Raw genomic sequence first — 25,350 nt, forward strand, 5'->3', positions numbered from 1 at the left:
TTTTGGCGTAAAGATTTTGGTATAATGTGCACCTGAATATTAATAAATGAAGTCTTGAATGAATGAGCACACTGTACATTGAAGTATCCCCCTTGATGGAATCTTGAAACACAGCATTGAAAAAAAAATCGCAACATCATGTTTCAATTCTTTATTTTCTGGCCAACACATTACATGTTAATGTTATCAAAACAGAAAAGTAATTATTCAGGATATTGAGGGGGGTGTGACAATAGAGGTGACCTGTGTTCAGAAAAAAAGTGATATCCATAAACATTGACAGCTTTTGTAATCTCTTCTACTATAAACTGTTCACATGCTTTTTAATAACTTGGAAAATACTGTTGTACAAAATACTTTGAAGTTCTCTCTAGCTTTATTTGATGAAAAAAACGCACCGCTCCTCCGGTGCGCCCGGTGACATTTGACAAACATACCTGCTTCTGCATGAACTACTGATCAATCCCGCATCGTAATGTCATCGTACGAGAAAAGCTCCCCTTATTTGGAAACACGTAAGGCTTAATCGCTTTTAAAGTCATTAAATCTCGTAGAGACAATTGAGTGACATGCATTTTTGTCATATCTGGGTCACTGGAGCAATTTAAAAATATATTTAATTGTCCAGATGTTGCTCAATTGCATGTGTTTCAACTGTGCACCGCCCCTTCGGTGTACGCAGTGGATATCAGCGAGCACTACTTGCTCCTGCCAATGTGAGCCCCCCAGCCTCACACACACACACACACACACACCTACTGTGACACACCGGGATCTTGAAAAGGACCTGGAATACGGGGAACACGGTGCAGACACGTCCCCTCGCGAGCCCCTCGGATCACGTCAGAGCTGCGAAGAAGATGGTCCAGACCGAACGGTGAATGGGAAACCTCGGCACTGGATACGCGACCACCCCTCTGAGGATCTTTGCGCACCGGCGGAGAGCGGAACCAGCGTCGGCGCGGTGCGAGTCCGGGCGCGCGTCGTCGGGGAGGAGACGGGAGGATGGACGCCTTCTTCACAGAGGTCAGTCGCCGAGATTCTCAGTTGAAAAAATGAAATTGGCTCAAACGTGACCCGCCGGTGCTGATGTTTTTGGAGTCATCGGGTTCGGCAGGTGTTGCAGCCTCACCTCGTCGACCTGCCGCATCCGTCATAACATGGAGATTACAGGGGCCGCATGCCTGTTCAACGCAATATAATCTGGGTTATTGCCAGCGCGCAGCACCGGGGCCTGAGCTGAGCTGCTGGTGGGTTTATTTGTACCATCCCTACTGTAGGTAGTTCAAGAAATAGCGCTGTTAATCCTGCAGCGCGAACATCTTGCGTCGGGGGGCCCTTCATGGGTTCGGATAGATGGGTGGGAGTGGGCCGGGCCACGGTGTGAAGGAGGGTGGGTGGATGTGGATCCGAGTGAAGGGCAGGGATGTGACAAAGAGGAGGTGAACATGGAGAATGCTCCTCTAATTAAAATCTCCTCCCTGAACGACTGCTCACTTCACCGGTCATTGCTTGTGAAAATTGGATTTAATCCAAAGGATTATGAGATACTAATGTCAACCCTTGAGCTCAGTTCAAGTACCCCAAAACTTCAAAATGAAAAGATATTCTCAATACTCGATGGACGGGTCAGCAGCCTTTTCTTTTGTAATGCTGGAGTCAGAATCATCTACAACCCAGGGCATGTTTATGTTTGGATAAGGCCTGACAATTCCAATTTTTAATCTCAATCAATCTGCTTTGAATGCAGCATTAAAGGAAGATGTTATGCTTTCCTCATGCAAACCTTTGGTTACTCCACGACAGAACATTCAACAGAATAAGTGACTGAAAAGATTCAACAACTACACTTCCTTTAAGTTACATTTACAACAGACAAAATGAGTGATTAAATTTCACTTTAACTGTGAGCTAACTCATCTTTAATATGCGATTAATTGAGATTAAAAATGAGTTGTAATACAGTATCTATATTACTGTACATTTGCATGATTTTATTTCCCAAAATATGGATGGGTTTATCCGGAGTAATAGCTTCCATTCCAGCCTTGGAAAACTATGATTCTTGTCTCGCTTTATCCACAGATATTTTAATTGTACTATATCCTGAGTCGTCTTCTGGCTTGATTCACGCTGTTGCCTTGTCGGCGATGGCGACCAGTGTGTTTTATAAACGAAAACTCCGAGGCACCCGAGAGATTCCTGTTGTTTCAGCCTGATTTGGAGCTACATATTTGCCTCCTGAGCATTCCAGCTCATCACTGGAAATTGTCCCTGACATACCTCCCATACTTCTAGAGGAGTGAAGCTTGTGAACAACAGAGCAAACACACCTTCCATTTTACATTGCGCCTTAGATTTTATTGTCTCTCAAAAGCCATTGTGGACGAACGATAATGGGCGTGGTTCAGATTGTCACTTAACTTTGTGCTGAAGTTTTGTTGGACTAGTTGCCATGGAAAAAATAACCCACATCATCTGCAACTCTGAATCCATTCTACTGCAAAACATATGCTCAATCTCAGGGAGGCTTCTTTGCTGATATCCTACCCCACAAAGCTACTTATCCCCCTTCCTCTTAAGTTAATCTGATATGGGTTTGAATGGCTGATGTCATCCGCATTTGTGTGTTCAAGAGGTAAGTCTTCAGGCAACGGGGTGATGATACTGTTTGTTCTATATGAATTCAAGGCCTAAATTGCTTCATGTAAATATGCAGTTTCAACTGAACGATTTTGCTGTGAAGTTAAAGGTCAGGGTGTCAATATTTTGTCATGAAAACAATGGCTGTAGTGCAGTTTGTCGTTCATTTCAGGAAGCCGTGGTAAACAGGATTTAACTGACGCACAAAGCTTGACAAATATCTCCATCATGCTTGTTCATTTCACAATAAATATAGATTTTTAGTCTGGTTTTAACTTTTTGTGTGTGTCACACTGTAATTTAGCTTGCAGACTCACATTTCCCAGTTGAGCTTAATGTATTGATCGGCAACATTGATTGACAGACCACCATGGCAAACCCCCACAGTGCAGACTTCCAAAGCCTGTGCCAGACCCGAAAATGGACTCGCGTTATTGAGTTATGATGTTCAGGCGTGCAGTCAGGCAGAAGCTGCATATCTGATACTCAGAGACGTGACTTCATGCCGCTGAGTAATCCACCCTCCTGAGAGTGTGTTTACCAGGTTCATTCCACCACTGTGTTCATCAGATTATTCTGAACAGTCCCAGTCCTGGGTCTCCACCACCTGACCTTCCTGAGGGCCATCTACAGAACAGGCCTGACCGATCGGCCGTGCCTTAAATTTGTGACAGTGGTGGACATAAATGCACTTCAGTTTTCAAATAAAAACACAATTGTTTAATCGGTTGATAGTACAGATGCGATGGAATCCTGTTGGAGGGGTGCTCAGAGTCCTGTGTACCGGCCAGAGGTACCTTGATCCTCAGACCCAGATAACATGCTGGTGCAGTGGTGCATCGGTTCTTTCTAATGCATCATGATACTCAGACATCTGTGGCTGGTGTATGAAAGCGGTTCCTTCACCATGATGTTGTTGATGCTTCATCCATTCCCTCCACATCGCATCATAGGCAGTCTAAGAGTTGACCAACATTCATGGTGAAAAAGATTACGACTAAAGGTAAACCAAAATCAACACAAACCTTGCATCCGAACGCCAAATTTAAGGTGGATTGTTATGAAGCATTAACCATCCTGATGATGTCACCATTGATGATGATGCCATTGACTCATAAAACAAAGGAAAGACCCACAACTAAAACATCTAAAATAAGAACTTCCTGAAGTCTTTCTTATCATTTTAATTTGATTCATATTGACTTATCTACTGTGTCAATTGATTGTTTACATTTCTCAGCGATTTATACTTTTTTCAAAATGCAATATGAGGTTTTCCTCTGGATTCAGTTATGAATTTATGCAATAAAACACTGACATGACAAAAACATTGAATATTTGTATGACTTGCTCTGGTTGATCTGGTTTGTCAACTGAAAGCTTGAGATACAACGATGCTTTCTGTTGGCAAACATGAAACCAATAACCTCCAAAAAGTGCCCTGAAAACGAAATCATGTTGAGGCTAAAGCTCTGTGAAGCGGATCCACAACAGAGTGCAGGCCAAAGGTTGAGAGCGAGATTGATTGCCTGGAGCGAATGATGATTAAAACAGGTTAGGAATGTCTGGGAAACATTTATTTGGAGAAAACGTCCAGGGCAGGTTTTGCAATGGGAACAGTCGAGCTGGTTAATCTATTGGATTATGTCAAATTAAACTTCAGGAGTAGGACACGCCGTGATAAAACACAGTTGTAACTCAAGGCTTGAGGTACAAATGTGTCCCTCCAAGTCTTTTTTTGAGGCACTTGCAGTATATAAATATGCATAGTAAAATAATGATGATATCATGATCCACCAAGGTTAGTGTGTCACCAGTCGATGAATTATATTCTGGCAAGTGTAGACCATACATAACCTGGAACTTTTTTGTGTAGAAGGACATGCATCAGTTTTCGTGCTTCAAGAGTGTCTCTTATATTGTCAGAGTTGGTGGTGAAACATGAGATGCTTCTGGTTTCTCACAAAGATTTTTTCTTAGCGTACATTTATCAAAGTCTGAAGCATTAAAAAATGAGTAGGAGAGATTAACAGGCGGCTACATTGGTTGTTATTGGTTCCTCTTCAGTGGAGTTTTATATCGTCTTAAGGATCATAGTGTTATGACTTTTTTTCTGGTAAATTAAAAATACATCCACGCTCCTCTGATGTTTGCTCAGAAGAGGTCGTCCTGGAGTGTTTGTCTCAGGATGTGCCACAACTTTAGCAGTATAGTGAATGTTTCCAGCTCTGTGATGCTTCACGTCTCCTCCACTTGTGACCGATCACAGAAATGTTTCCCACCTCATTTGTCTCGGTCTTCCCCTTCTTCACGCTGTCAAGTTGAATAATTGACCGCCGTGTAAATCATCATCGATTTGTCTGCAATCTGTGAGTGCACTTTGTTGTCACGTTTGGAAGGAAGCTCTGAGGTAATAAAGAGCTGCCTTTGCTGTTAAAAATGAATCATCTTAAAGCAGGGAATGGTTCTATTCACTAATAAATTGGTGCATATACAGTGCATAAATGTCAAAATGTCTGCCGTTGTGAGAAACACACTGATGTTGGTGGTAAATTTAGCTTGTGTTCGTGGATTCTGGTGCAAATCATGCAGCAGGGTTTGGAACGTACAGGAGGAAGCTGGTTCATTGGTGGAAGGGAAGAGTCGCAGGAGATGTGTGACCTACATTCTGTTGCTCCCAACACATTTGTTCTGCTCAGGAGCTGCTTTGCTTCTCTCTCTGTCCTCGTTCCCTTCAGTCTGATGCGCCGTCTCCCCGCGGCCACTCTCTTATCCCACCACGCTTTCTCTTCCCTCCGTCCTCTCATGCTTTATTTCCAGTCTCAAGCTTGTGTAGGTGTGATGCAACTCCGCACTGGGCGGACAGTTTTCTCTGTTGAGCAAGGCAACGTCAGGGTCAAACACAACCTAGTTTGGGATTAATACATTCAATATCCATGTGTTTTATTTACCATGACTATTTTATTTCTGCTTTGGATTATAAAACAGTCAAGACCATTTCAATCTTTTTGTATGGCATTTAAATGACTAGTTTTAAAGACCAAATTGTTGGTTTCCAAATATGAAATATCCATTTGTCTCTGTGAACCTCTGTGTCCTGGTGGCTTACTGTTTTATTTTTGATTGGAATTTTAGACCTAGATCCCCACCCTAAGTGTCAGTGGTGCATACCATCAGCTTGGAAAGTCTCACGAGCGTTGCTTTGTTTCATCACGAACCACACAGTTTATGTACAGTATATCGCTTTATGAAGACTAAGCTTATTTTGAAAGGTAGCTTTTATCTTGTTCCCTTGCTGTACTTCCCCCCCGCTCTTGCAGTGCGCCGTGGTTCGGCTTTGTAAATCTGCTGATGGATTTATTGCATTACAAAAATAATTGGTTTAATCTACAACACATTAATTTTGACAGTTAAGTCATGATCGAGTGTGTTTTTTTAAGCCACTGAGCTGGAATTCAACTATAAAAAGATAAATACAACTGTAATATTTAAAATATGACAACACAACCAAAGCTGGACACCATTTCCCATCATCCCCGGCTTGACAGAAAAACGTCACTTTCCACAGCACTCTCTTTCTACACTGTTGCTAAGGGGTCTTGTTGCCAGGGTAACGGTGGGGCTGGGTGACTGAAGTTTAATCCAACATGAGAGAGAATGTGATAATTAGCAGACTGCTAAACTGTGCTGTTCAAGAGGATTTACTGCGCACACACCCACACATACAACACGTGCATGTATACACACACACACAAACATCTGACGTCTTATTTTAGCAAAATATTTGTCTCAATTCTTAAACACACCGTTGATGTTGTTCTTGCCTCTGATTTACTGTTCCTTTTTAAACTTACGTGCACACACACTCACACACACGCATGCACAAAGAGTAGCTGCCTCTCATGAAGATGAATATCAAACATTCATCAGCACATGGTGGTATACTTAATACTTAATAAATCATTGTGTTGGGTAAAAGACTCTAAAGTAACTTCATCGCATTTGTGAAATCTATGGCAGTTTCTTTATGATCTAGAAGATATCATGGTTGAGTGTCCACCTACCGTTTCCTCAGAACGTTGGTCAAATAAATCAACTCTGTGTGTTTTGCTTCCTGGGTTTTCACTCAGGATACTGCCAGACCAGGTCTGAATGTGCCTGAAGATGAACCCGAGTTCTCGTCATCAAGAGGCCATCTGCACTCATGTGCGATCACAGTTCCTTCGGAGAAGTGTTGCAAAGTTGAGTGCAGGGGGCCCTGAAACAGATTTGTATCCCTACATTGGGTTTCAACCAGTTTTTTTCCTGTTGGACTTGTCATAACTGCGCTACATCGTCGTTGGTCCGTATTATCATCTTAGTTGTCACAGTTGTAAAGCATCTTGCTTGTGCATGTTAGCGCTGTGTTATATTCTTTTGTTCAGTTCTTCCTGTTGCTCCTTCACACTGGACAGTTTTCCAGCCTACCAGCTTGGTTTGGTGTGTGCTGGCAAATATTACAAATGAAAATTCAGTTTATATTGGTAATGCTCAAATGAAGACATCCTCTCATGAAGTTCTCATTTGTTAAATATTCATAACCTTTTTACGCCTTCTCTGCGGGATTCCAGCCGTAATCCTCTTCACTGACAGATGTGACTCATCTAGGGCAGGTGACACACACACATGTGGTCGGTCAGACACTGGCTGCAACGTAATCCGCTGAAAGCCTCGCTATCCTGATTGTATTATCACCTTTAATGGAATATGTCTGACACAGTTGTCGATCGCAGAGGCAGTTTCGACAGATCCAACAGCAGAGGCTCAGATTTGTGGTCTGACGTTCTGGCTTTGATACCGTTACGAAGGTACTGTTGAAAACATCCGAGCATCCTGTGCAAACCAACGCTTACAATTAAGAAAACTAATTCTTCTTCTTCTTTCCTTGTTGTGGTTTTAAATGTCTGTCTTTTCAGTCTCGCTGTGGCTTGCTAGGTGACAATTTACTCCCTGAGCTTGTTGCATTGCTTCAGTGTACTCCGTCAACAGCTGTTAGTAAGAGAGCAGGGTCGGAGATGTGAGGTCAGAGGTCAGTTTTTGAGGGTTAAGTGACAATGAGGTTAAATGGAGCTTGACAGTGAGGTGATGGACAAAGCTGGAGGCTGAATTTCGATGGGTCCGTGGTTCAGATTTCACAGAGAAGACGCGGAAAGGTTCTCGTGTGTGGTGACGATCACACAGGAGTTTTTATCATGCATGACCATCCTCATCTGTCTGGGCCCATGAGTGCTGGGGGAGGGGACAGAGACACACAGGAGGAGGGCTCTCTGTGGCTGAAGGTTGTAACGCTAGCAGGTCATTTATTACCGTCTGTCTTCTTTTCGCTGAGTTGCTCCGAAGATTTTAGGAAGAGTCAGACGGGGCGTATTGATCTGGACTAAAGAGCAATTTACTCCAAGGCGAGGGAGATGCTGGTTTCCATGGAGGCAAGGAGGAGGGATGGAAGAAAACTACCATCCAGAGGGATGCTGATGTTTTCAGTGGAAGTTGCTGAGAATGCTGAGGTCACAGGGTCAAGTCTCGGCACCACTACCATGATGTGAGAATTAGTTGTGTGGGACATGACAGACCAGCTGAAGGCTGAGGGACGAGAGGAGTGTTGGTCGTCCAGAAAATCTTTTCATATTTTGCCTATATAGATTCCTCTTTTGCCATCATTTTATTCACTATCTTAATTTTGTTTTATTCATGTTTTATTCAATTCTTAAAGAATACATTTGAATTTATTTTGTCCATGTTTTATTCTTTAAGAGTTTTAGGACCATTACAAAAAATATTTTCCTCTGAATAAAACATCACTCATCGTCACATGTATTCAGACTATTGATATTATATTCTCGTTTCAGTAAATGTGAACAAGCTTCCTGTATTTTTTTCTTTTTAATGACAATGAATTTAAAGTCCCCTAGCCTACATTTACAACTTATCTTTTTTGTTTTATGTCTTTACTGTTGAACTCTTGCCCTACATGACGTTTTTAGATTCAGATTGCAGACATTTTAATGTAAAGAAGAAAGTTAATACAGTCCGATATAATTGCCATGTCCCAGAAATGAGCAGGTTGGTGTTACTTATTATACTGTCGACTGATATTTATATCAAATGGTTTCTTATTTTAGCTTTTGTGGGAAAAGATGCCATGTGTTATTCCACCTTAGAATCTGAACCGGCTTTATGGTCAGTGGTGAAGGGCAAATGGTCTGTGGCACAGTTCCAGCCCTTGAACAGTCGACCATCGATGCACATGTTGATCAAATAAAACAACAAGCCCCTCAAATGTAGTCATGTCAATTCATTTATATTTTGGATGATCTGTGGCAGCGAGCGCTCTATAAAGGTTAAGCGAAGGACAGAACAACAGTGCACCCACTGACCCAATGAACCAGCTGCTGTTGACGCCTCAAACCTGTCAATTCATGGAGTTTTATTATACTTTTATTATATTATATTTAACTGTTATGCCTGGGATAATGAGCAGAATCTCAACTATTACTACAAATATATAAGGGAAACTGTGACAGTCTGTCCCTCGAACAAGGAAGTCTCAGAATCCACAGCAACTATTGAAGCTTTTGTGACAATTCTTATTAATATTGGTTTGTGTTTCCCAAGTTTTTATCTTCATCACTTTGCTGTTGACCTTGAAGACAAGATTTATGGGTCATTTTACACAATAGAAATTACGCATGCAGCAGCATGAGCAGGCTCATTTCTCTATTAGATCTAGCATCTCCTAAATGTCTTACTCAGTTATTAATGGTTGACTTTTGTTTGGCAAAGCCTTCTGGGCTTATTTCCAAAAACATTCAGACGTTTGCCCTTGTTTGCGTTCCCTCCAGCTGTATGTGTATGTGTCCATGTGTTTATTTGCCTGGTGAAATGTAGCCTTCAGGCCTCACCAGATTTCCATCACAATTGTGTGTGAGTGAAAAATGAAAGATTTGTCTCCTCTGGCTCAAATAAATCTGGTGTTGTTGAAGTTACATGATAATGTATAGACGACACAGAACCATTTATTTACCTGTCATTGTGGGGTTGGTAGTCAAATTTCAATTGCTGTGCCTGAAATAGTACAAAAACAAAATGAAAGATCGAACCACCCAGAATCCTACAATATTATGATTTAATTCATCATATACCTGTGCGGATGGAGTCTCAGGCTTTTAGCTAGAGGGCGTCTTGGGCGTGCGGGGTTATGGCCTAGGCCGCGGGTTTTGGACGCCCTGTTTCAAAAGCCTAGCTAAAAGTCTGGTCACTGTACTGTGTATTTGGCCTGGTGAGACAGGGCCTTAAAGCCTGTTTTGATGAGTCATCATTTATACAAAGGCGGAATCCAGCGGGTTACAGTATCTCTCAGAAGAGAAGGCTCTTACAATCGATCCTGTACGCCTTGGCTCTGAAACGATTCCTGATCAAACCGCGAACAGGAGTCGCTGCATAAGAGCTTTAAAATCAGATACAGCCACTGACCCGGTGAGTGCTGAAGGTCACAGACTGATGACGTCACCAACAGAATCATCCATGAAAAGCAGAAGTGAAATCCTGCGTGCGGTCCATCCCTGTAATCCCATCTATGAGGATCACGAGCAGGATAGAGCGCACGCTTCCTGAGGCCACCGAAAATGGTTTATGGACACACACCAATGGATCAAACATCTTTTAGTCAGTAATTACAGTGTTATTGAGAGGGAACTTTCAGTGACCATTCTAAGGCAAAACATAGTCCTGCTATCAAGATACAAACCAGTACAGTATTAGGATTCATTTCAGGCTAATATGTTGCTAATTCAAATAAGAATAAGTTGTTTTTTTCTACTAATATATGTTCCCTAATCTAAAGTAGCTCTGAGGGAGGATGTGAGCTGTCCACGCTCCATTTCTTGTCTTTACAGTCCACTGGTAGCCATATTGAAAGTCCACCTCTTCTTCTCCTTCGCCCAGTCTTGCCTCTAAAAACGTTACGCGGTGCCCCGTTAAGAGTTCAGAGGTCAGCGACTGTGTGAAAGGAGCTTTGTGTGTGTATGTGTGTGGAAGACACCGGAAGAGCACACTTCCTTTCACCCAGAGTCAACACACAGATGTGCAGACTCTGTTGCTTCCCTGGAGTAATGCAGATGTTCAGCCTTGTAACATGAGTGGCATCTGTCCGCTAATTGAAGAGCGAGGAAACCTTTATTAATGCCACAGTCGTGCGCTTTGCTTTTTCTTGTGGCACATGAACAATAATGCAGACGTACATGCTCAGTTCTCACTCAGAATGTGAATTGAATTTGCAGTAAAAGCCACCATTAAATTGTCAGTTTGCAGTTTACAAATCATGAAACATGCTTTGTGTAAGTTTTAGTTTATGTTATCATCTGCTTTTTATCGTACTGGTTGCACTGCTAACCTCACAATTTGTGCGTTTGCTGACAGGGGGCCCGAGTTTGGGTCAAGGAGAAGAAGCAGCTGCTTCCGGCTACTGTTAACTCCTGTGGAGATGGAACCCTTGTTGTCACGACCGACTATGGGGAGGTAAGAAGAACCTGCTAACCTTCCTCGGGTTCTCACTCACACACAACAGGGACACAACTATCTGACAACTTCATATTAGGTGCACAATTTGATCTACAATATCACAGTTTATGGCTTCTCCCACCACCTCTGAGGCGATATGGACATGATCAAGAGGAGTGGGCAGTGGCCTTTTTATTCACTTTTGTTTTTTGTTTTTTTTTAGTTTCTTTACCACTTTAATGTGATGACAAAAGTGATATTCAGAGCATCCATATTTGTTCAAATTTGGATGGGACAACCACTTGCTGCTGGAAGTTTTTTTTATGTTGCATGTTTTCAGTTAAATATTATCATCTAAATGAAAGCTCTACAAACTATTGTGATACAAGTTCCTCTCAACTATCAAATTGAGTAAGAGAAATCTAAAATGAGTGCATCTGAAAGTGTGTCTGTGTATATTTACTGTCCAACACTGTTTTTTTCAAGCGTTAAATGGAAGTTCTCTCAGTGAGAAATACATTGTTCACTTCCATCTTTGACACTGACCACATGCTTTAGTGTACTTCTGTCATCATGCACAGTCACCTGCAGCCACGTTATATCACAGTGGGAGAATTGAAACGCTATATATAGGTCACTTGTGTTAATCTTTTCACTGCTGAGCCAGTAGCCGAGCTGTTTACATGGAAAACCGCTGCCCTACTTGCATCTTAAGTGGGAACCTTCTAAACTGGGATATTTGTTAGCCATGTAATGTTATACAGTAGTACAGTGTAATGCAGTTGAGTTCGAATGAAGAAGAAGGACTTATTATTCTGGGATTTTTTTCTCTGTGTTAGTATTCATTCAACAAATGGAGAGGTTTCTGATTCCTTCTTGAGAGAGATGCTGCGTTCCAGATACTTCGGAAATGGGAGGTGAAGCTCGGAATGAGTTATCCAAGTCGGAATAGAAAACAGTGACGTCCATGAAAGCTATTCAGCCTTTTGTGGATATAAGGATTTGCTCGAAAACCCGCTGGATGAAGAAACTTTGTTCTACTTCCTGTTTACCTTTGTGGAAGCCATCTTGTATTGCGTGCATGTGAGGATTCTCCCACTAGCCCTCACAGTCATCCAGAGCCAATATAAAATGTCAATCGTAAGACAAACACATTCAACGCCATATGTAGTCAACAATCCTTTTTTTTAAACAAACTCTTTTTTTAATGCTAAGAATAGTTGCTGTGTCATCACTTTTTATTTCATTTTTTTTGCCGGTGTTCAGTCATTCCTAGTTTATGGCTCAATATATTGGAATGCTAGTCTCAGATTCCTGATGCGTGTTGCCGTTTAACAGCCTTGAATAGGTGCATAGTTTCCGTGGAAGCTTCAGCTTGCAGGAAACTGCTTTAATGTCGTGCAGTCAGTGTTTAGATGAAGCCAAGCTCCTGGCCATAATGCCTCATTTCCCTCCTCTCCGTTGACCCTCCTCTTCCTCTGCACGTATGTATGCAAAATTAATCTGTGGCACACTTTCATCCTCCAGAGGAGAGCGAGAATAGATGCTGAATGTTACGGGAGCACGTGTGCGGTTCTTTTCCTAAACGGTGACAGTCGCTCCGACCCGGAAGAGGACACCCCCTGCCAAAATAACGTAATTGAAAGTTGAAATTAAGAGGATGCGTGCGCGTGTCCACCTAATCTGAATCAGAGCGAGGGCACGCCTCTTTGGATTTGATGTTTTTTGATGCCTGACACACAAATGTGCTCCAGTTGGCAGCATTTTTACTGGGCTAATAATAGACTTTGGCCCTCTTTCAAGAGCGTCCCTCCGACTTCACCCTCAAAGAACGAGAAAACCCTCCCCATCCTTCGCTCTTAGTCCGTACAGAGAAACCCTACTTCAATGGCTGAAATGAAATCCTCAATTTAATAACAATTTTATGTATTGAAGCATCTGTGTTTCAGTCGCAGACTAGGGATCCCCCCTCAAAAGAGGATTGGTTATCGGTGCAGCCTTCCTCTGGATTACAATTCTCCTCCACCATCCCAACCCCCCAGTCAGCATCGCGCTGCCTCTGCTGGACTCCAGCTCAGCTCGATGCTGCAGTAGATGTTGTGCTGGAGGTGCTGAATATTTGATGGGAAATCAGCAGGACGGGGGACTTTGCACCCTAACACAGTTTCATGCTCTAATTGTTGTCATGCTGATCACGGTTGATGTTTGAAAAAGAACCTGGACAGTTGTAAAGCTGAGTCATTATAGCACCAGTTGGACGACATTTGAGGGCAATCACATTCCCACCTGGTGCTAAGAGACCATTTGTTAAAAATCTATTAACAATGATAGTGAAATGTAAAGTTTTGAAAGTGAGAAAATTTAAATTCACAGCTCTAACTTACTCTGTTCAAGAAAGATGAATGTCTTGCATGTGTCACTGTACCAAAAAGGATATATTGTAAAAAAAAAAAGGAATTAATCGGTGAGAAAAATGTATAAAGAGGAAGACAAGTGGACAGACAAATTCGTATCAAGAAATGAAAGGAACCCAAAATATTCCAGTCGGAAAAAAAAAATTGTCTTAAATTGTCTGTAAGTTTGATCTGAATATTTTATAATTTTTATTATATTTTTTTTTTTTGCTGTTTTACCATTGTGTCATTTAACCATTTGGTGTTTGATTTAATTGTTTATGAAGTTCAAGCTTAGCTAAATTGTAATAGTAATAACAATGCTATTAAAACTACTAACACTGTTACAACTAATACTAACAATGTTTGTAAATAAATGAATTATATGAAGAATAAAAGCATCAGGAATTAGTGCCTTTTAAGGTGTCATTTGGGATCATGGCGGGAGCTATGGAATCTGTGAGGGACTCAACATTGAGCTTCATTTTCTAAAGATGCCTTCTTGTATGTCCCGTTGAAAATCATGTGACTTGTTAGATGCTGACAGTGAAGGTCAATTGTTAATATTATCTCGCACTGTTTTTGTTCAGAACAAAGCTGAGGTATGATTCAATATATCTGAGTACATTACTTGAATTTATGGTTTATTATTTGATTTTCCAAACATTAGTAATGGTAGCCCCTGAGGGTCAGGTCCAGTTCAACAATGTACAATGCAGAGGTGGACCCTTGATAGTATCAATGGTCCAGGTGTTTCACTGGAGGCGGATCAAGCTAGCGAACCTGAATTGCAGCGAGGAACAGTGGCAGATATCTTAGTGTCATCACACAGAGCACGGTGTTGATGTCTGCGGTTCCACACGGCTACATGCCTCATTTAAGAAAAGTGGGTTATTTTGTGTGAAAGTGTCATTTACTCAGCACTTTTTCTGCGCTGGGCCGTCGTTCTTTGATGCTGTTTTGTCAGCTCCTGACCCTGACCCAGTTGACGGCTCTGGGAAACAGTCGCTGTGGCTGCAGTTCTGCACACATTCATGTCACATCAGTCCATCCCACGTCTTAACAACACTTCTGGTGGATGAGTTGCATTTTCAGTTCTGGGGTGTTTTGTTCCTTCATGTGGTGAAGAAGACTTTTCGCTTCACATAGTGTGAAACAAGGTGATGTGGTTTTGCATGTGTATGGAGGATGGACTAAATTACACACAGGTCACGAGAGTACAAAGAAAATCTCAGTGAAGGAAGTAAATATATGAATGGAAAGTCTATTTTTTTTTGGCTAAAGAATCAGTTTATTATTTTGATTCAAAAGGAAAGTAAAAGGTAGTAAAAAGTAAAAGGGTTTATTTAGATTAGCTTAGATTCAGTATGATATAAAAGTAAAAAAAATGATATTAAAATTGTTTATATAATTGATATAATAATTGTTATATATAATTTGCTACCATTTCCTTGTAATTATTTGAAAATATATACAGAATTTGTGCCGGACAAGAATGATTTTGGATGGGTTTTTGGTGTTTTCCATCCGGAAAGTCCTCACTTTACTCTTGTGTAGTACTAGTTCCCCTCATCTGTCAGGTTTAATGGAAGTACTGTAATAACTAACATATTTTTCAGTATATGTTTATATATGTAATTTGTTCTGTTTACTGTGTATCACATAAGTTGCAATCCATGTAGTGGTCCAAGGCCAAATACAGGCCCAGATTTACTGTGAAATTCTTTTGAAAAAATGCTAAAAAGGTAAAAATCTACATCATAAGGTAAAAAATGTGAAATGTAAAAATGACATATAATAATTTTATTTATTAGTTAAAACATTTTAAAAATTTCGGACTACATTAATTAATTTATTTTATTTGATAGTAAAAGTAAAAAAAAACGATCATGTTCTACCAATCCTGAGTCTCAAGCAGTCATCAACCAGACAGACACAATTTCTTCTGCCCCAATTCCTCATTACTCATCTAATAAATACATCATCAGCACATGTTTAAAGTAATATTAGGGATGATTTTGGAGGCCAGCGAATCTGGGATCTACGTGATATTTGATATTTAAGACTCAGCTGTTCGCTTCATTGCCTGAAAAGAAGCGGCGATTACGATGGACCTGATCAGATTAGACCAGACTGTGATGATTTGTTAAATCTTAGTGGAAAGTAGGTCATTAAAAGCAGGGGATTGCTCTGAAGTCATCGTATGGGATTACAGGTCAAAAGTCCATCGTCTCCATGCAAACTGCCGTTGGGTTTCTTGTGGATGCTACACATCTGCACCTGAAACCCTGAGTTTTACTGGTTTAAAAAAGCTGCTGCAGTATTAAAGGAGAACTGAAAAAAATGTATTAACACTAATAGATCAGATTTGGAAATGTATTTTAGTGATTTACCTAATATGACGATGGCAGGAACAATATAAACCATAGCAGTTTAATGTTACATTATTTCAAGTAAACATGCTATATGCTTCTTCTTATTTCGAAAAAGTAAAATGAGTTGGCTAAATGTAGGGATCAATAAAGTCTAGTCTAAGTAAGTCTCTAAATGTCATTTTATTTACTGCATTGAGTGGTTTTGTTATCTTAAGTTTGGTGTTTTTTTCTCACTTTTAATTCATAAAAACAGCTGTAAAAGGAGCGTTATTATTGAACTGCGAGAAATGTGTTTGTCATTTCTTCCTTGCGCTTGTGTTATTGTTGTGATTACAGGCCAGCACGTGTTGCGCACACAGGCTACATAGGCCAAAGGCAGTGTGTGATATGACCTGAATTTCTGTAGATAAAATTGTGCTAAGTGCTCACTCGAGCAACAATATGCTGTAGGGACGTGTACTAGACACACACTCACACACACACAGACACCAATACTGCACGGTAAAACATGCCTTTTCCTGCTTTCTTTTGGTCATATTTGTCTGTTTTTTCCATTTCAATCTCTGCCTATATGCTCCTCCGTGAATCGCCCTTTACAGAGAAGTGCCTCTGCAAACTAGGAATGTATTACTGAGGCAGATTGTTATGATTATGAGACTATTGTGAGATAATTACTGTTATGGTTTGTTACAGTAGACAGGTGTAGCCTACTTTTTTAACTGCTGCTGACCGGTTTTACCCAAATGTAGTTCATTTGCGATCTCCCTTCTCCTGCGTTGGGCCTGAGGTGCCCTCGCTCATCGGATCTAGTTGCCCTTCAGGTGGCTACTGTCCTCCTGTATCTTGAGCGTGAGAGAAACAGAGCTGGGGAATATATAGGTCAGTGTGCCCACCATCTCGCTCCCCTCCCACATGAATGCAGCTAGTCAGATGAAGAGCTTCATCTCCCTCGACTCTCCGCCTCAAACATGCAAAGCAGATTCAACATAATGGGAAAAAAAGAAATTATGCTCATGTCTATTCTTCAGACACTTGTACGTTCTCATAAATCAAAGATTTGAATAATATTTCCTTCCTCATTCTCTTTTCTATCTCAAAAGGACACATCTATAGTCATAGACAGATATTCATATTGTTAGAAAAAATGTTCTTTTAGCAGTACAGTCAAGCATCAATATACAAATGACAGACCGAGCCAAAAAAAAAGATCAAATAATTTAATTTGAAACAAGGAAAGAGTTAAATTTAAAAGTGACCGGTGAATTCTAGTTGTGGCTCATTATTATTGTTTTTGAGTGAGTTGTGGGTCTCACAAAACTCCATGACCCTGGTTGTGTCATCTAATTACAAGCTTATTCCGTTTTTTTGTTCTGCTCTCCAGTAATAAATTATTGAATGTGAAGTTCCATTTTATTCTTATTCTTATTCTTATTCTTATTCTTATTCTTATTCTTATTCTTATTCTTATTCTTATTCTTATTCTTATTCTTATTCTTATTCTTATTCTTATTCTTATTCTTATTCTTATTCTTATTCTTATTCTTATTCTTATACAATGAGTTCTTTACAGCAGCTGCTAAATGTATGGCGGCATCGACATCCTCAAACAAAACATGTCTTTATTCTGACATAAAAGAACAGAACTTTGAGCTTATGTGTGAAACTAAATCCTAAACTATTGATGTATCTAGGAGGACAGTATGTTTAGCATTTTCACTGAGCTAAACTTAGCTGCTTATGCTAACCACGTACATTTGGTGGCTAGCTTGTTTCCAAAGCGCTTTATTTTGTTGTCTGTCAGTAGGCAGATAATATGTCTACATGTTTGAGCATTTTAAGGACCATAATAAGTTATGACAAAGAAACTACAGCACTCTGTTGCTCACGCTAAAGCTAACGCTCACAGCTTTTTAAGCACCTAAGGCTGAGCATTTGAAATGAATCATTGATAAGCTTCTGCCAATAATGTTTTATTGAGTTGCTCTCCATCAGCGTCAACAGAAACTTATCAACAGCTGTCCTCTCTAGATAAGAAAGAGTTTTATTTATTTTACATTAATGATACTTCTTCGCTTGACAAAATACCAAACAAAGCACTGATGTTTTTGGAGCTTGTTTTCTTTCAGTCGACCATGAAATGAAAAGATAAGCTGGATGTAGGTTTTATGTGTTTATGCGTGAATGTTTTGCACCAAAAATGTTGGGGCCAATATAATATACATGACACAGTCGAGATGCAGATTTTGGGAAGAAGACAATGGAGGGAAAGAAATGAGATAGCAGGCTGCAGAGTGAAAAGAATAGGCCTGGGAGTGGGATGATGCGAGGAAGGATAAGATGGAGGGGGGTGGATGAAAGAGACTTGACGTATAAAGGGAAAGAAAAATGAACAGCGCTTGTGTTGAGACTTCAGGTCTGATTTTAAGAATATCGTAGCGGGAAAACGGAAAACCTAGTGACCTATATATCACCAGGAGCAGACGTCGGTGTGGCGGTATTACAGTCGGCATCTGTGTCGTACAGATGTGGAGGCCGTGACTAACAGGCATGTCCGAGCATCTCAGTCAGTCAGTCTGACAGCCGCGTCTCCTTCCGACAGCAGAAGGATTTTTAACCTTTGATAGCGAGATCACACCCTGGAGCTCGGCTTCAGCGATGACTAAATGAAACAAAGTTGAAAGTCTGTCTCGTGCAGAAGAATGGCGTGGCTATATTTGTCTTAAATATTTTAAGGATTGTGTTTGCCGTTCACGGCAAAGTCGTGGTAAGAGCGAGTCGTCTGCAGCGCGCCGTGGTTCTCTGCTGTCGATTCCACCGAAGTGAAATTGATTTATTTAAGACCTGGATGTCTGAACGCCCACAGCGCATCCCTCTGCCACTCTGAGCAGACTGGCACCACATCTGTTGGATCACCATACACACGAAAACACGCCAAAGTGAATGGGGTTTCTATTCCTGGACAATGGTGCTGAACCTTGTTGGATAAGCGGCCGGTGTCTGGCTCGGTGTGTTTGCCTGTGCTCTGTTCAAAGCAGACGCGACTGGTCTATTTCAGAGTCTGACCTGAATACCCAGTGTGCTGCTTTCACCTGTCAGGTTCTGCTAGATCACATGGCGACTCTTCCTCCCCACTCTGCTTTCACTCTTTCACTATTTCATGTCTCCCTGCACAACAGAGAACAGAGATGTCTGACTGAGGAAATCGGAATTTCCGGAATAGCCAGACATAAAAAAAAAAAAAGATCAAATCAAATGACACTTTTTAGGTGAACTCTGATGGAAAATAAAGCTGTGGAGTGAAAATATATGAAACAGCATTTAAATAGATACATTTTCGTCACGCTCCCAGGATTGTATTTGGTCTCTTAGATCAGATTCAGATGTGTAACTCTGTCTCCCCTTTCTTCCAGGTGCTGTACCTGCAGCAGGCTGAGGTTACGAGGGAGAAGGTGTGTGCGATGCACCAGTCCAGTATCGATGGAGTGGAGGACATGTCGGCCCTGGCTGACCTGCATGAGGCGGCCATTATGCACAACCTGTACCAGCGCTACCAGAAGGACAACATCTATGTAAGCGCAGAGTTTGAGCTCATCCTGTTAGCAATGACTTATTCGCGTTATTCAATGTCCAGTTATATTAGATCACACCTTGTTTTAATAGTATTTTATAATGAATAATAGTCAGTGTGCAACATAACATCACTTAACATCAACTAAAGCTATATTCAGCTGAACATTGATTCCAAATAGGTGAAATTAATATGGTTTACTATTTAAAATAATTAAAAATAATAAAAGGCACTTGTATTTTTGGATCATGTTAGATGGGAAAAATTACATAAAGTCTCTATATCCTGCCAACAGCACGTGCTAATGTGACAAAAGGTCTATGAGAAAAAAGTGTACAGTTTAGTGTGGCTGATTGACTGATATGCGGCTGTTTCCATTCTAATATACATTAACATCATAATCATTACTGAATCTGTGCCTCTTGTAGTCATAAATACAAATGGAAAGACAGTGACCAGGTCACATCCTCTTGTAGTATGATCTAATCCCACGCTTAGTCACCTGCTTAAAAAGATCCCCACAGTTCACCTAAGTCATGTTGTTGTAAAGTATTTATTTATTCCTTTTATATTAAAATGGGGAAATAACAATGTGTTATGTTTTTCCACCTAGATCCAGAATTTCAAGAGAAAAACCTGGAAGATTATCGTGGGCCGACCTAATCTAGATGATGACATGTTGATCTGTCAATGCAGATTTGCTTTAATCTGATCTGAAGAAGGGGTTACTGATATTATTTTCAGTCCTCATTCGACCCACATAGAGTATTTTAAGTGAATTCAGACTGAATTTAGAGAAAGGCTTTGTTGATGTTTAATGTCTGTCTTTTATTTTTAATAATCCAGCCTTCTCTTTTTCTATTTCTTTATCGATTAAAATGTTATTTTACCAGTTGTACTTCAAACAATTATTAAGATAGTAATAAACAGTATTCAATTTGTCAGGTGGATTGAAATTGTTAGCTTTCCTTGTATTTGATGTGAAGTATCTTTGGAAAAACACAGAGCATGAGCCAATGTCCTTTTTCAGACCAACATCGGCAGCATTCTGGCAGCAGTGAACCCCTACAAACAGATCCCAGGCCTGTACAACCCGGAGCGGGTAGAGCTCTACTCCAAGCATCACCTCGGGGAGCTCCCGCCTCACATCTTCGCCGTGGCCAATGAATGCTACCGATGCATCTGGAAGCGCCATGACAGCCAGTGTGTCCTCATCAGGTGAGACGGCCAGCTGTTGAGTTGCAAGTGAGATGTTTACCAGACTGGATGGTGCTTCCCAAGCTGCTGTTGAGGAGATAAAATCATATCAATAATTATGAGCTGGATGGTGTACGGCACTTTCAGCTCTGACTCTGGAAATCCCAGGATGCACTTTGTTTAAGTCAAAATCAATACTAATAATGAGTGTAAATGGCAGCCCCACCTTTCTTGCAGCTCAGACCAAAACGTCATCCAACTTCTGATGTGTTTCAAGATCACAAAACCGAGTGAACTGGTCGATTATTTTTTTAAACATTAAAAATGCCTGAACATACTGAAAAAAGCCCTCAAAATTTGTGAACTCGGCAATTTCAGTGGCATTTAAATGTTGCCTCTAGGGTGCAGGTCTGACCTTAACTGACCAGTGAGGTTTGTGGAAGATGTAAGCGTTTTGGGGTGTGTTATGTAAAACTGTGGGATGGACATGAATTCTGATTTTTATATGCAAGAAATTCTACTTTTATTTCTACAAACATACAGTATAGTACCAAGGGCATCATTTGAATTTGAAGATTTGTTTTAGAAAATGTGATTTTGAATTGATATTTTTGTTGATCATTGAAAAATGAGCCATGTTCTTGGTGAAAATGACCAAAATATGTATATATTTACAATAAAATGCATTGTATTTCACACGCGTCAATAAAAAGTTTTGATTCTTTTAAATTCCTTTGGATGCATTTTTGAGAACTCATGAAGTGGACAACCATTTCAATTCAATATATTTTTATTATTATTAATTTTTAACAGAGAAAGTAAAATCATTTGGTCACTAAAGTAATTGCCACACTTTATGTACTAGAGGCTGCTTTTTGTAAATTTATGACACAAGCATTGTTTTAATTGTGTTTCTGTGTTCGAATTTTGATCGCATAAGTTTTGATTCTGAATTGTCTGTACTGTGACCACAATACCTATAATGAAGCAACAGCAATGCACAGTTCGGTGCAGAATGTCATGAACATATTGGAGTCACTGGAGACACTGCACTCACGTCACATCGATTCTCTTGGTTAAGATAGCATCTAATCTAATTGCTCTGGCGATTACACTTCTGCTTGGTTTTCTATCTGGTTTATACCCAGATCGTCGTTGAACTCCAAAGTCAATTAAACCAGTGGAGTAATGGAGGACATGAGAAGGTCAAGTGGTGTTGAATTCTGCTGCGTGACACGCATGTTTGTGTCTATTCCAGTGGAGAGTCCGGAGCGGGGAAGACGGAGAGCACCAAGCTGTTACTCCAGTTTCTCTCGGTGATGAGCCAGAACTCTGCCGGGACCCCGCCCACAGAGAAGACCACCCGGGTTGAGCAGGCCATCGTGCAGAGCAGTCCCATCATGGAGGCCTTCGGAAACGCCAAGACAGTTTACAATAATAACTCCAGTCGGTTCGGGAAGTTCATCCAGCTGCACTTCTCGGAGAGTGGCAACATCCAGGGAGGCTGCGTCATCGACTGTATCCTCGCCTCCAATGTTGGTTCCTAGAGGCCCTGTTTTAGTCCCTCATTAATGTGAGATAAAAAAAATTCCTTGACTCTTTGCTCCTCAGATTTACTGGAGAAGGTAACACCGTGTCAAATACGACAACCTTTATGCATGTTTTAGGCCAAGAAATGTGTGATAAGTACTGTGACTTTGTTGCAGAACCGAGTGGTGCGTCAAAACCCAGGAGAACGCAACTATCACATCTTCTACGCTCTGCTGGCAGGAGCCAGCAAGGAGCATAAAAGTAAGAGTTATAGAAACACCAAACCAGGTTTGAAAGAAGGCCATGAGTCAAAGAGCAGGGCGCTGATCTGCAGATTATAGGGGTTTAAAATGAAGAGAGAGAAAATACAGATGATGATGTCTATGATGATGTTTCACACAGACAATGGTGGAATCATGGGTAACAAAAATTCTTATACTCCATCTTTATTCTGAAATGTTCACCTGCCTCAGTTTCTGTGGTTGCTTCAGTGGATTAACATGGACTTAAATGCCTCTCCTCTGACAGGTCAGTACTTCCTGGAGGATCCTGCTGAATCATTCCACTACCTCAGTCAATCAGGTTGTCTGAAGGACAAGAGTCTTAATGACAAGGAGCTGTATAACAGCGTGATGGTCAGTGGTGTTTTGTCTTTTGTAGATTTAGATTAAGCTTGCTGTGCTGCCTTTATTTATATGATTTAAGTCAACATGAATCAAGAAATTGTGAAAAATAAAATCTCATTTTTTTAAGATGTGCAAGCCAGAAGTTCAAAGAAGGTGAAATGAGAAGTAAATATAAATCATAGTATACATAATTATAATCCACTTCATGCTGATTTCTGGAATTATATTTGTTTCAAAATACTGATAAAAAAGGTACAACACGTATTTCTTTCTATTACGCATCCACATGTTTAATTGTTTTTATTTTTAAAACCTATATTTTTTAATATTACCAGAAATTGCACCACACTACTACAGCTATTTTTCAGAAAATATATATATATAGATATATTTAAATGTATATATTAAATGTTTTACTTGAGGTGGATGCACAGTTTTGTTGTGTATATTTAGTAGAATATTTTGCAGCTAATTGAAAACTTTGTCTCCTCTTCTCTCCACAGGAGGCGCTAAAGGTGTTACAGTTCACAGAGGAGGAGATCAGAGATATGTTCAAGCTCTTGTCAGGAGTCTTACAACTCGGTAACATCGAGTTCATGACCGCAGGAGGCGCTCAGATCACCACCAAGCAAGGTCAGTGAGCAGGCATGGAGAGTGGGAGCGTAAGGTGGAAGCTGGATGTCTCAAGTGCCTCCGTTCGTCTCCACAGTGGTCACTAATGCCAGCGAGCTGCTGGGTCTGGACGCCTTCCAGCTGTCTGAAGTGCTGACACAGCGTTCCATTATCCTCCGAGGAGAGGAGATCTGCTCCCCGCTAACTATCGAGCAGGTCAGTACTCTTCTCATATTCCATCCTCACACTCTTTCAACGTTCATCTCTCCGTGTTCCAGGCGGTGGATTCTCGGGACTCTGTTGCCATGGCGCTGTATTCCCAGTGCTTCTCCTGGATCATCCTCAAAATCAACCAGAAGATCAAAGGGAAGGAGAACTTCAAATCGATTGGCATCCTCGACATTTTTGGCTTTGAGAACTTTGAGGTACGGCACTTGCACGTCACTCATGATCAGGGCTCAGATCGCTGGTCTCAACCTTCAGGTCAATCGCTTCGAGCAGTTCAACATCAACTACGCCAACGAAAAACTCCAGGAGTATTTCAACAAGCACATCTTCTCCCTGGAACAGCTGGAGTACAACCGGTAAACTACACGCTGTCATTCAGTTTTTTACACTTTTGATCCATAATTCCTGGTTAATGTGAAGTATATATTTTCATCCACATCATAGCTGATCGTTGAATAGTATTTCCTCTCATCCACTTTATATTGTGTGAAATAAAAATCTTTTAAAAAAGATTTTGTAATCCTGTTTTGGGGTTTGTGTTTTCAGGGAAGGTGTCCAGTGGGACGCCATAGACTGGATGGACAATGCAGAATGTCTTGATCTCATTGAGAAGGTAGCTGTTATATAGCACACTGCAGGGGAAACAAGGGGCAATAATAATATTTATGAGTGAAAACATGCAAACTCTACACAGAAACTGAGGTCGCCCCAAGCTAGAAGTGAAGCTGCAACCTTCCTGCTAGCTGTTAGCTCACCCTGTGCATAGATAATTATAAATTAAAATAACATTGAAAGTATAGAATTAATATGAGGAGCACACTTGTGCATTGATTAATATTGAAGTTTCTGTTACACAGGTCACAGTTTACTTCATATTTAGCTTAAAATAATCTTCATCAAACAATGCCTTTATTCCTAGTTGTGAGAATTTGACTTTAATATGCGGATGTAGAAACTGGAGCTTGGATTTTAATTTAGATCAATTTATTGCCAAAACATACGCCACATTCTACAAAACATCCATGATGAAAATTGGAAAATTTAAGTTTTTAAATCTTCAGGATAGAAACATAAAGAATGCAAGAATGTTGCATCTAATGCAGCAAAGAAATCTCTTATCACTTATCACTGCAGCTCTTGCCCCCTGATGTTTAGGCTTATGTCTACAGATTTGGATGTCAAACATTAAATCAGGATTAATTCCAATTAATTCCTTATCACACACCTAACTCTCTAGATCCACTTTTTAATCAAGTCCCAGCTTTATAAGAAATTCATCATTGTTTATCAGAGGATGAAGAGGAGAGGTTGTTTTGTTGACAAACGTCTGAGGAAGAATTGTTTCGTGGTCTTTTCCAGAAACTGGGTTTGTTGGCTTTGGTCAATGAAGAAAGTCGATTCCCCAAAGGCACAGACTTCACTCTGCTGGAGAAGCTGCACAGCAGACACTCGGTGAGTTACTTCGCTCATGAATTATTCACTGTGTCTGATGCTGCTGTTTAACTTTCTCCTGAATTTTTTGGCAACAGACAAACCCGTATTATGTCAAACCCAGACTCGCTGATCATCAGTTTGGGATCAAGCATTACGCAGGGGAGGTGAGTCAGTGTGCAGACAAAGCAGAGTGTGGAGAAGTGTGTGCT

At 40.6% G+C, this 25,350-nt stretch overlaps 1 protein-coding gene across 4 annotated transcripts in view; it reads left to right on the plus strand.

Moving 5' to 3' along the window:
• Nucleotides 1-699: 699 nt before the first annotated feature.
• myo10l1 (myosin X, like 1) overlaps nucleotides 700-25,350 on the plus strand; it is a 39,006-nt gene continuing 14,355 nt past the window's right edge. For 2 of the 4 annotated variants that reach the window (XM_053844891.1, XM_053844892.1), the window contains exons 1-15: nucleotides 700-1,026; nucleotides 11,098-11,196; nucleotides 19,357-19,515; nucleotides 20,545-20,732; nucleotides 21,970-22,229; nucleotides 22,323-22,336; nucleotides 22,418-22,502; nucleotides 22,770-22,876; nucleotides 23,371-23,500; nucleotides 23,577-23,695; nucleotides 23,758-23,904; nucleotides 23,963-24,063; nucleotides 24,254-24,320; nucleotides 25,067-25,159; nucleotides 25,237-25,305. In XM_053844891.1, the coding sequence (XP_053700866.1) occupies nucleotides 1,006-1,026; nucleotides 11,098-11,196; nucleotides 19,357-19,515; nucleotides 20,545-20,732; nucleotides 21,970-22,229; nucleotides 22,323-22,336; nucleotides 22,418-22,502; nucleotides 22,770-22,876; nucleotides 23,371-23,500; nucleotides 23,577-23,695; nucleotides 23,758-23,904; nucleotides 23,963-24,063; nucleotides 24,254-24,320; nucleotides 25,067-25,159; nucleotides 25,237-25,305 (1,659 nt within the window). In that variant the 5' untranslated portion in view covers nucleotides 700-1,005. The remainder of the gene's footprint in view (nucleotides 1,027-11,097; nucleotides 11,197-19,356; nucleotides 19,516-20,544; nucleotides 20,733-21,969; nucleotides 22,230-22,322; nucleotides 22,337-22,417; nucleotides 22,503-22,769; nucleotides 22,877-23,370; nucleotides 23,501-23,576; nucleotides 23,696-23,757; nucleotides 23,905-23,962; nucleotides 24,064-24,253; nucleotides 24,321-25,066; nucleotides 25,160-25,236; nucleotides 25,306-25,350) is intronic. The other 2 variants (XM_053844893.1, XM_053844894.1) reach the window with 1 other exon arrangement.

This window comes from Synchiropus splendidus, chromosome 16 (assembly GCF_027744825.2).
Source record: "Synchiropus splendidus isolate RoL2022-P1 chromosome 16, RoL_Sspl_1.0, whole genome shotgun sequence".
Lineage (NCBI taxonomy): Eukaryota > Metazoa > Chordata > Actinopteri > Syngnathiformes > Callionymidae > Synchiropus > Synchiropus splendidus.